General features: G+C 36.2%; 1 protein-coding gene across 1 annotated transcript; it reads left to right on the top strand.

Moving 5' to 3' along the window:
• Positions 1 to 5200: 5200 nt before the first annotated feature.
• On the top strand, positions 5201 to 11782 carry LOC123684168 (beta-1,4-glucuronyltransferase 1-like). Its single transcript, XM_045623325.1, has 5 exons — positions 5201 to 5632; positions 6912 to 7330; positions 8498 to 9077; positions 10954 to 11079; positions 11547 to 11782. Exons 2-5 carry the CDS (start codon positions 6930 to 6932, stop codon positions 11757 to 11759), a joined length of 1320 nt encoding a protein of 439 aa, XP_045479281.1. The 5' UTR covers positions 5201 to 5632; positions 6912 to 6929; the 3' UTR covers positions 11760 to 11782.
• Positions 11783 to 12194: the final 412 nt, after the last annotated feature.

Raw genomic sequence — 12194 nt, 5'->3', positions numbered from 1 at the left:
AAAAAATGAATCATTTATTATTAATATCTACAATACCACTCAATGAAATTTGTTACACAAGTAACGGGTGTTCTTTTTCGAGGTATATAACTTTAAGTTGGCATTACTGTTACTACGTCAACAAACAAGACTGCCGCATTTGGAGTGAAGCTAATCCTCAAGTATATGTCGAAACACCGTTACATCCAGAAAAACTGACTGTTTGGTCCGCTTTATGGGCTGGTGGAATCATTGGTCCGTAGTTTTTCAAAAACGATGATGGCCAGAACGTTACAGTCAATGGTGATCGGTATAGAGCCATGATTACTAACTTTTTCATTCCTGAATTTAACAACCATGATGTCCAGGAGCTGTGGTTCCAACAAGACGACGCAACATGTCACACAGCTCGTGCCACAATCGATTTATTGAAAGACACGTTTGGTGACCGCCTAATTTCACGTTTTGGACCTGTGAATTGGCCTCCAAGATCTTGTGATTTAACACCGCTAGACTACTTTCTGTGGGGCTATGTAAAGTCATTGGTCTATGCGGATAAGCCACAAACCCTTGACCATTTGCAAGACAACATTCGCCGTGTTATTGCCGATATACGGCCACAAATGTTGGAAAAAGTCATCGAAAATTGGACGCCCAGATTGGACTACATCCGAGCCAGCCGTGGCGGTCATATGCCAGAAATCATATTTAAAATGTAATGTCACAAGATTATCTCGCGGATAAATAGAATTCATGTCAATCGAATAATCCATCGTAGTTTTATTGCAATTTAAAGTTCTATAGCTCTAAAGAAAACACCCTTTACTATGAATCAAGAGGCATTTTTAATGTATCACTTTTATCAATTTCCACCAGTGGCGTTCGTACGCCACAAATTTCTCCCGAAATAAAAATAATTTTTTAAATTCCCAATCATCTCTTAGCTAAGTTGATGACTTGACTTTTTTCAATCCGATGCACGGTTTTCGCTTAAAAAATAAAAAATGTTTCTCTGCATGATCATAACAATATCGTTAATACATACATATGATAATATCACCATGCATAGACATACGTAGATTTTATTTTTTTATATGAATCCCGTGCGTCTGACTAAAAAAATTCGAGAGATCAAATTTGCTCATAATTGAATAGGTACAGATTTAAATTTTTTTATTTCTGAAAACTTTACCACCTTGTATCTCAAAAGGTAAGACGTTTAGGACTTATGTTCATATGAAGTTTATTTCTTTGAATGGACCCTCAAATCACCCCCATATATATTGACATTCAATTAGAATACACCCTGTATACAGGGTTATTCATTGATAATTGGTAGATGCCATACAATAAGCTAAGGTATTTGTAAACATAACGCCATCGAACTATTAGTCGATTTGTGTCTGCATCATAAAGTTATTCTCGATTGTCAGCTTACGAGCCCAATTCTCTTCATTTGCGGGAGGTTTCAATTTTCTGCTTCAATATGAAGAAACCTGCGCCTGAGGCTCATCGAATTCTCTCAAATACCGATAGTGAGGCCGTTATTAGTGAAAGAACGTGAGAGAAGGCTTACAAAGATGCAGAATTGGAGGCATTACTTGATCAAGACGAGTGTCAAACGCTTCAAAAATTGGCAGAATCATTGGAATCGAAGCAACAAGCCATTTCAAAACTCCTGAAAGTCATGGAAATGATTCAGAAACAAGGAAATTGGGTGCCGTACGAGTTGAAGCCGAGAAATGTTGAACGGCGTTTGTTTGCTTGTGAACAGCTCCTTGCAAGGCAAAGACGGAAGGGATTTCTGCATCGCATCGTGACTGGAGACAAAAAATGGGTTCATTGCGATGATCCCAAGCGCAGAAAATCAAGGAGATAACCCGGCTATGCGTCCACGTCGGCTGCCAAGCCGAATATTCACGGTTCTAAGGTATCAGTATTTAGTGGCATAAGCTCGGCGTAGTGTATTATAAGTTCTTGAAACCGACTGAAACAATCACAGGCTATCATCATCGAATGCAATTTAGACCAAAATCGAATGACAAACGGCCGCAATACAACGAGAGACATGATAAAGTGATTTTACAGCATGACAATGCTCGACCCCATGTTGCGAAAGTGGTCAAAACATACTTGTAAACGTTGAAATGGTCAAATGGGACCAACCCGCCTCATTTTCCAGATGTTGCTCCCTCGGACTATCACTTTGTTCGATCAATGACAAACGGCCTGGCTGACAAGCATTTTCGTTTTTATGAAGAAGTGAAAAATTGGATCGATTCAGAAGATGACCAGTTTTTTCAACGCGGGATTCGTGCGTTGCCCGAAAGATGGGAGAAAGTAGTGGACAGCGATGGACAATACTTCGACTCATAAGTGTATAACCAGGTTTTCACAATAAAGCCTCGAATTTCGAAAAAAAACGGCGGAAGCAAAGCTGTACGCCTATGTATCATAAAAATCTATAGTTAGTAAGGAACAAGCGGTATACTACAAATAAGTATACTGGTGTCCTGAAACTATGGTGCCAAATTGGAACACAAAAATAAATAAAAATCTCCTGATATTCTTTTCTCAAATGTCGTTCCTTGCAGAGATACAGGGTGTTGAATATGAAAAATTAAAACTAATTTTCATTCATAACAACAATTTTTCAATTGAATTTGAAAGAATGTTTGTTTTCAATAGGTGCTCTATTTCGAAGAATAAATTACATTTTCAGTTGCCATCAGTGGCGTACAAGAACTCCCTGTTCTCCCCTATCGTTTACGCCACTGGTAAAATCAATAAAATGATGAATTTTTCGCATTCATCTATGAATATACCAAAAAAATGTTCGTCAGAAATTTTACCTTTCAACTTATATTGATGAATTCAGTTGGAAATGATGTCTGACTGTCTTTCAAAATGATATTCATGCTTCATTTCAATCATAATTCTGAAAATACTGGAAAATTCATAATTCCTCCTCTGAAAAGCTTTCCATGCATGAAAAATTGGCACACCTCAGCTCGATGTCAGCTGCCAGGAATCCCGAGGGTGATAGGTGGTACACCTTGTCGGGAAAACATTTGACAGACTCAATTAAGTAGATCGAGAGAACATTTGGGTCATGTTTCCGGTCGGTTTAGAGTTTGATGGGTTTTACGTGTTTTCCACTTTTCAATTTCCGATATTTACTAGGTTTTTGTTTTGGAGGATCCATCCTCAACTTTGATTTGTCATTCTTCCAGATTCCCCAGATAATATTACGAAAAAAATTCTATCCACAAACATGGGATCCAAAACTCTCTGTTTTCGAGGGAAAGTTTAATTTTTTTTCAATTTTTTTTTGCATCTTCAGAATATTTTCTGGTGCACCTTTGGTAAATTTGAAAAAATTTAAAATAAACTCTGATCTAGTACTAATCATTTTGGTTTTATGCAGTTTTGTCGTATCTGCTACCGATATCAGGAAAAAAATTTCAACCAATTCTCTCGAAATCCTGAGGAAAATCCAAATTATCATAAAATTATCATTTGGAGCTTATTTTTCCGATCTGTAGCAATGATTTATGAAGATTCGTTAAACTCGCCCAATCATCACAAAAAGTAAAACAAGAAACACCCTGAACGACGAGAATAAAACCCATGATTATAAGACTTTTTCTTTCTTTTAAATTATTATCCAAGGATTTATATATTGGAGTACAACTTTGCTTCCGCCGTTTTGCAATAGATGGCTGTAGCCGTAAGTAGTTGTCGAAGTAAATATATCGTAAAAGTCATACAGTAAGCTTAGGTATTTGTGAACATAACGCCTTCGAAATATTCGTCGATTTGTGTATCATAAAGTTATTCTCGTTTAAACATGTCAGCTCACGAGCCAAATTTTCGTCATTTGCTGGAGGTTTTAATTTTCTGCTTTGATATGAAGAAATCTGCTGCAGAGGCTAATCGAATGCTCTCAAATACCTATGGTGAGGCCGCTTTTAGTGAAAGAACGTACCGAGAGTGGTTTCAACGCTTCAAGAACGGTGATTTTGACGACGAAGACCAGCGTGGCGGTGGAAGAGAGATGGTTTTCGAAAATGCAGAATGGGAGGCATTACTTGATCAAGACTTGTGTCAAACGCAACAAGAATTAGCAGGATCATTGGGAGTGAAGCAACAAGCCATTTCAAAACGCCTTAAAATCATGGGAATTATTCAGAAACAAGGAAATTGGGTGCCGTACGAGTTGAAGCCGAGAGATGTTGAACGGCGTTTGTTTGCTTGTGAACAGTTGCTTGCAAGGCAAAGACGGAAGGGATTTGTGCATTGCATTGTGATTAGAGATAAAAAATGGGTAAATTACGATAATCCCTCGCGCAGAAAATCATGGAGATCTCCCGGCGATGCTTCCACGTCAACGGCCAAACTGAATATTCACGGTTCCAAAGTCATGCTCAGTATTTGGTGGTACCAGCTCGGCGTAGTGTATTATGAGTTGTTGAAACCGGCTGAAACAGGTGATTGTTTTCTAACGCAATTAATGCATTTGAGCCGTTTAAATCAATGGCACACAGCCTGGCTGACCAGAACTTCTGGTTCTATGAAGAAGTAAAAACTTGGATCTATTCGTGGATCGCTTCAAAAGATGACCAGTTTTTTCAACGCAGAATTCGTACGCTGCCCGAAAGATGAGAGAAAGTAGTGGTCAGCGATGGACAATATTTTGAATCATAAATGTATAACCAGTTTTTTACGCCTATGTACAATAAAGTTATATAACAACGCATTTAAAATTGTTTATGAATCAATTGAAGTTCGTAGAAGAAGTAGAACAATATTAGTAATTATTGAATTGTAAATATTTCTTTATTCAATTTCATGTAACTGTTAGATAGTTTCATTCACTGTTCTAAGGTCATTTTCTATATTGTCTTGTTGAAGAATCATGAAAAAGTAGAGAAACACATTTTTCCACTGCATAACTATATGTTTTCGATATATTATTATTCTTGTTTTGCACATTTTAATAATTATCTTGACTTCACCCCCATGAATCTATGAATTTATGAGGATAATTTGAAATGTTTGTTAGCTAATCAATAACAAACTTATATTCACAATGCACATTAGTTTTTTTTAAACATTTTGGAAAAAATTCACTTTTATTTGGACACACGAAAACAATTCACGAAAATATATGCAAACGAAATTCATGAATATAATATCCTCCAAAAGATACCAATACTGTCGTATTAATTAGGAATATCTCCACAATTTTAAACACCAGTTTGTAGCAATGCGGTCTGCAGATATTTCATATAATCTCCAAAATACCGAAAACATAAAAAAGTACAGGTGTAGGGTACAACTAAACAAATTTCAAGGTCGGCCCAACAGATCGATAGAATACCGTGACACTCTCAATGGTCACAACATGTGACTTCATTCAATTTTGTTGGTCATTATGCGGTTATAGTAAAAATTGGGTCTTTCATGTTTTCCACAGAGATATTGATTCTTTGGTATCCAATGCGCCTTTCTATAGCGTCGATCCAACTCCTGAACCGAACAACAGAGGGAGTTAGCCTTGTATTTTGGGGAATGGGGTTGTTTTCGTTCAGCATCTTGGTGCACTCTGACGATGGCACGTGAAATTATTTTTTTTTCTCATTGAAATCAGGTGAGTAGTTTCTAGATGACAATGTTATTTTGCAATGTTCTGATTTTCCGATTGATGTGGTAATTTTATCCTTTTTTATGTCAGGAGATATGTTGAAAAGGTTTCAAGATTAATTTCGAACTAAATTTTCGAAAGATCGTAGAAATTTCTATTTTGAAATTCACTACCGAATTGGCAGTTTTTGAAATCAATTTGAATTTGGATTATAAAATCATAGTAACGTATATTTGCTACTGCTATTTATTTTTCGTTTAGCTAGAATCAGAGACGATGAATTTATTGATAAGAATTATTCAATCGATGAAAAAATAAATCATTGACATATATTTGGAATCCAAATGGAATGATCATGAATAATTTTGAAACTATTTCGTTTCACATTTCCCCTCATAGTCACATGTTTTTATTATTGAAGTGTATTTAGAATTAATCGTGTGAGACAAAAATACGAATATTGACTCCCTATAAATTGGTCTGAAAACACAGGTTTATTAATGGGCCAAATGTTCAATGGTTTCGGAGTTAGGACCATACGTAGAGACCATAAAGTAATAAACATAGATAGAGGGAGTATACGCAATTTTTATATGTCCCCAACATGGTTAGATTACGTTGTCGGATTGTGACATATGATATTTTCAAATCTACAATTTTACTATATTGTTATGAATGTATATTATATTGAATGAAGTATATTTATTTGAGGGATTCCCGATTGAATTTGAACATTCGGAATCCGATATTTCTCCTAATTGTCGAATTTATAATAAGCAGAATATTTATTATTTTCTGTATCTACCTGCTGAAATCCAAGGTTTACCAACTTTTGCTCTTCTAGTGTCATCGGTTGTTTCACGACGTTTGGCGCGCTTGAAGTTTGTTTTCAGAATTTCTAATAGATTAAGGTATTCATCTCAATATATTTTGAGTTGCTTTGAAACGTTGATTCACTATGGGACACAAGAAGTGTGTTCTTTGCGGAGAAATTCGCGAATTCAGTAAAATATCGTATCACTGATATGTTTTCATTTCCACGCGCTTTATGTCAAATTTGACAGTTCATGTTAAGGACAAAATTTGGTTACTGAAAATGAATTATGCTCCCTCTATATATTTTATTAGTCTGAAAATTTGCGTACACAATAAATCGAGAAATACCGAAACGATCGAATTGAATCTACTACACGATATGAAAAATTTATTTTCCTTGACTTCGCTTCTCAAAATGTCTTTATTATTTATTTCTTAGCTCTCAGTCTCTCACATTGAATTATTTCAGAATGTGAAGGACCATGCAATGTCAACCATCAGAATCAAATCGAATGTCAAACAGATGCTCGTAGTTATAGTCATTGTTGTGTTCTTCGTAACCCTGATATTCCTCAACTATGTCCTTTTTTCAACGAGAGCTTTCATCTACGAGCAGAACATCAAGAACCAGATACCACCACCACCAAGTGAATTTCTTTGGAATTTTCCTATAAGCAACGAGAGCTATTGCAACTTCAATTATGGTCTTCCGCAAAAGCTAAACTTTACAGAAGTAGATTTGCACTTTCCTCCTCAAGAGGGTGCTAATAGTTCCTATAGGGTGCTCTACAATGTAGTCGCCGCTGATTATGAGCAATCTGTGCCAAAAATAACTTATGCTACACATGTTACAGTGGATTTTGTTCTATTTATATCAGAAATTGTTAGGTGAGTATCGACTCTCTATCAAGGGCGTAGATATATTAGGGTACCCCCAATACTTCCAAAATATGAAATTTCTGATTTCTTGCCAAGACCACAATTTTTTTTTGTTATTGTTTTCAAAATGTTACTTGGTGTGTATATGTAGGCTTGGTTAATCGATCGTCTAAGGTAATTAGACTCTTTTAATTATTTACATATATTTACAAAGCCACAATTAGAGTACAAACAAAGTATGTACGGTACTGAATTTCGTCTTACTTGAGTGTTAATTACGAAACGTCTTCGAATATCACGTCTCCGTCTTAAATTCTAGTTTCGGCCGTCTCGTCTTTAACTCGTTCGCGACTCGTCTTAATCTAGTCCGCGAACCGTCTTTACGTCGTACGTCTTAAGTTGACCGACCGAACTTACTCCTAACTTGACTTTTAACTTGAACTCTCTAGCAGCTGGAACTTACTTGCCTCCTCTGAATATCGACTTCCCTTCTTCCGGCTTGACCACACCCTTAGCACCACTCCGATATCGGGAAAAACTACCAAGTACCAACCCTAGTCCAATAACAATTTTGCAGTACCGCCCACAAAGCTCTTCGAGGATTCCTGGAAATCGAATATTCTCGAAGGACTAGAACCTGATACACAGATGTGACACATCTGGTACAATCGTCTTGTTTTTGATCTTTCCTAACTCCAGTAAATCTCCTAAGATTTACAATCGAGTAATCGACCCGACATGCCTTCGACATGGAATTAATACTTCCTTTTTTACGTTTTGTACAATAGCAATTCGTTCCTTGTAAATTCATTGAAACGGTCATGTCCTCGACACTTGAAAAAACTAATAGCTCTCCAAGCATGCTGTTGACCAATGCAATTATTTAGAGGATCTACTGGATCATACATATATACGTTTTATTATTCTAGTATTAATTTTTGATAGAATAATTGATGTGTACATGACGAAATTATTTTTCGACTATCCCCCCTCAAAAAAAAAAGATCCACGCTCTTGTCTTTATTTGCGTCTTTCGCATTCTTTTTGAGCAAAAATTTATAAGTATGCGAAATTTCATGAAAAAATTACATGACTACAAATTTGAACAAGAGCAAAGAAGTTCCTGTCTTTTCTATACCTCTACCTTCCTATTCACTATAAACCTATTTTTTTTAGGTTCTGGGATGGACCAATCAGCATAGCCGCTTTCGTTCCTGCGCAAGACGCACAAATATTTTTCCAGAAATTTTCCCATTTATGCTTTTGCTTTGCTGAAATGTCCAGAGTATCCATCCACGTAGTTTTTCCAGTGAACTTCGAGCCATTCGTAGAAGAATCTACGAATACCACACACTTCCAAGACTGTCAAGTGAGAAATGTATTTAGAGATAAATTCAGAAGAGCAGAACACGATCTATTTTATCCTATTAATGTTGGTAGAAATGTAGCTAGGGAGGCTGCAAACACGCACTTTGTTATGGTCACTGATATAGAACTGATTCCTTCCGCTAACCTAGCTAGAAGTTTTTTAGAAATGATGCAGTTTTTTAGGGGTATCGATCCCATAACGCAGGTTTACGTAGTTCCTACCTTTGAAGTTGATGTTGGGTATGATTTGCCATTGACTAAGAAGAATTTGCTCAATTTAGTTGATTTGGGAGTGGCTGTCTATTTTCATAAGTTTGTGTGTCCACATTGCCAGAAATTCCCAGGAATTGATTCATGGTTGATGAAACAGGACAGAAACAGTGTCGAAGTGAGTATATACAATATTAGAAAAGATACGTCTCATTAGTCACATACTAACTGACAAAGAAACTGCAACACCCAGAAGGTATAGCAAGGAATAAATTATTGATTTTGGATAAAAAAAATCGTTAAGGTTTTTTCATGTAAACAATTTTTGTTATTTAAATATTGCAGTCGTTTTTTGCAAGTTTTTTAAATTTTACAACAAACCAGCTGTTCGAGGAGATCCAAAGTCGATGTTTAGTTGTTGATAGAATGCTTAGAGCACGTGTACGCGGAATTTATAGCCGGCTAAGTGAAATTGAAAAAGGTCGAATTATTGGTCTACGGGAGGCGGGGTTGTCATTTCGAGAAATCGCTAACCGTACGAACAGATATCCAGCTACAGATATGGGATGTTGTCAAGTGTGGTTTGATAATGCCCAAAATCGAAGAAGAATAGGGACCGGACGTCGAAGGGGCTCAAATGAAGTTCAAGATCGACGTCTGCGACTTATGATCATTAAAGACCGATTTGCTGAAACTCGATCTTGGCTGATGAGTGGTTAAGAGAACAAGGCCATCCTGTAACTATCCGAACGGTTTACCGCCGGATAAGGTCTTTTGGACTGCAGCATTATCGACCCCATCTTGTGTTACCTCTGACGGTTAAGCATCGCAACGATTACAGTGGTGCAGAGAACGTCAACATTGGAATGTGCCGTCAGGTCGTCTTTTCTGATGAATCCCGATTCTTCTTGGGTGCACATGATGGACGACGGGGAGAAATACGTCAACCTCAGTTTGTTGTTGAGCGTCATGTGCACCGAACAATAGGCGTTAGGGTATGGCGTGCTATTGCACATGCAAGTAGGTCACCTTTATTCTTTATTCGAGGTAATATGACAGCGCTGCGTTACCTTCGAATAATGGTGGAGCCATATGTTCTCCCTTACCTCAACCGGCTCGAGAATCCAATATTTCAGCAAGATCATGCCCGACCTCATATTGCCAGAGTTAGTTTGAACTTTTTCGAAGCAACTCATTTTTTTGCCATGGCCGCCCAGATCCCCCGATCTTTCATCCATAGAGCAAGTTTGGGACATCATGGGTAGAGTAGGCTTGGAAATTTACCCCAGCCCCCATGGACTTTGGCGGTTCTGAGACATGAAGTTCAGGTAGCTTGGGAAAGTATCCCTCAAGAATAAATAGACCACCTTATTGCATCAATGCCGAGACGTGTATAGATAATCGCGGTGGATAAACACATTATTAACAAATTTATTGAAAAAATTCATTTATTCCTTGCTATACTATCTATGTTTTACCGAAAAAAATATTCAAATTTAAACAGCTCCTACTGGGTGTTGCAGTTTCATTGTTAGTTAGTATATTGAACAATTCCCTTTCCAACATTGCTTTGAGCGAAGGGGGGTGCAACTATTCACGGGGGTTTTCATTGCATGACCTTATTGCCTATTGTGTCCCATCAGAGCTGTTCTAGCTCTTTATTAGTAGAAGTAGTCAACAGCTTGCTCCCCAGTTCCAGAGTTTTAATGAACCCCAGTATCTGAGATGGCTTCAGGAAGTTACTTTCTCATTTCTACAAGTTTTTTGCCCAAAGTACTTTTTGTGTTCGTTAGCGATGTCAAATATTTTTATTGCCTGCTCTTCTGAATTATTAGGCCTTCATGTGGATACCTGTTAATTATTTGAGCCAAGTAACTCCACCAAAAAAAATTGGTTGGATTTAAATAATATTACAATAATATAAACCTAAACTCATTCAAATTATTATTGCCTCTTAAAAGTGGATAGTAGATATTACAAAGTAAATGAAAGCTTTTCAAATGTTCTCTTTTAGATCAGTCTCTTATTACTCTATATAAGATTAAATTTTTCAGCCTTTTATATCTGTAAAAAGGGAATATCCTTTCCACAGATGGGAACCAATTTTTATAGGAACAAAGCAAGATCCCTTCTATGACGAAGCCCTTTCTTGGGAAGGTTTGCAAGATAAAATGCCCCAGGTAAGCCATCATTTCAAAATGAGACTTGGCAGATTAAAGCTAAATCAAAATGATTAGGATTGTATCGTTTCGTTGGAAATTTTTTGAAAGTTCTAACAACCAATCAAATTTTGTCATTATTATCAATGGCCTAGAGATATTACTACTGATAATTGCAAAATGATCGGGATATATTTGGTGTAACAGCAATTAAAAATATTCAATTCAACATTTGTAAAATGTAAAAAGGTAAAAAGTTAAGAAATGTTTCTATTTTTTCGTTTTGTTGTTCACTATTTATACTAAACGGAAACATCCGTGATTCAAAGTATTTGAAAAATTAATTCAGTTCTAGTCTAGAGTTCTAGAATCTCCCCAAATTCATAGTTCACTACCATAATGAGAAATTCTGATAGATTGAGACATGTACACATTTGGTTAATTTGTTTTCTGTTCTACACATGTTAATTTGTTTTGCATTTTTTCAGATGCTTCAGATGTGCCTTTTAAATTATAAATTCGTTATATTGGACAACGCTTTCCTTGTTCATTGGCCAGGTATCAAAGGTAGACACAAAAGGACCAATGACGGCTGGAGAACGCCTTATATAAAAAGAAATTCCGGAAGATATGGTCAGATCCTGAAGCAAATTTCCATTATGTCAGGAGTTTCAACGAATAAAAAATGTCGATTGCAATAAAACAAATAAATATTTTCTTTCAACATTCACTTTTATTCATTTACAGAAAAATCTACATTATAATCTTAAATTTTGGTCAATTGGATGGAAGTTATGAGTTTCACTGAAGAACAACTCTGCTTTTTTCAATTAATTGGGTAAAGTTAGCCAAACCTTGAAATTATTCCATTCATATTAGTTATGGAAACTCTAGAGTGTCAGAATGAATATTTTGAAATGGGATCACACTTTTAATGTAGCAAATAGGTATTGAATATATTCTTGGATCCCAGTAATTATTTTTTTCCTTTGACTCCGAGAACTATATTTTTTATACGTTTTAGAGAAATTTTAATATTGCCATGAGAAGAGACATAATTCAATGTAATAAATTCAATTTTCACTTTACAAGGCACATTTTTTTCAAACATGTAGTAAACGAAAGATTTTATATTT

The sequence above is a fragment of the Harmonia axyridis genome, chromosome 7, assembly GCF_914767665.1.
Source record: "Harmonia axyridis chromosome 7, icHarAxyr1.1, whole genome shotgun sequence".
In the NCBI taxonomy this organism is placed as follows: Eukaryota; Metazoa; Arthropoda; class Insecta; order Coleoptera; family Coccinellidae; genus Harmonia; species Harmonia axyridis.
Note: the sequence above shows the minus strand (reverse complement) of the source record. Positions and strands in the feature narration are given on the sequence as shown.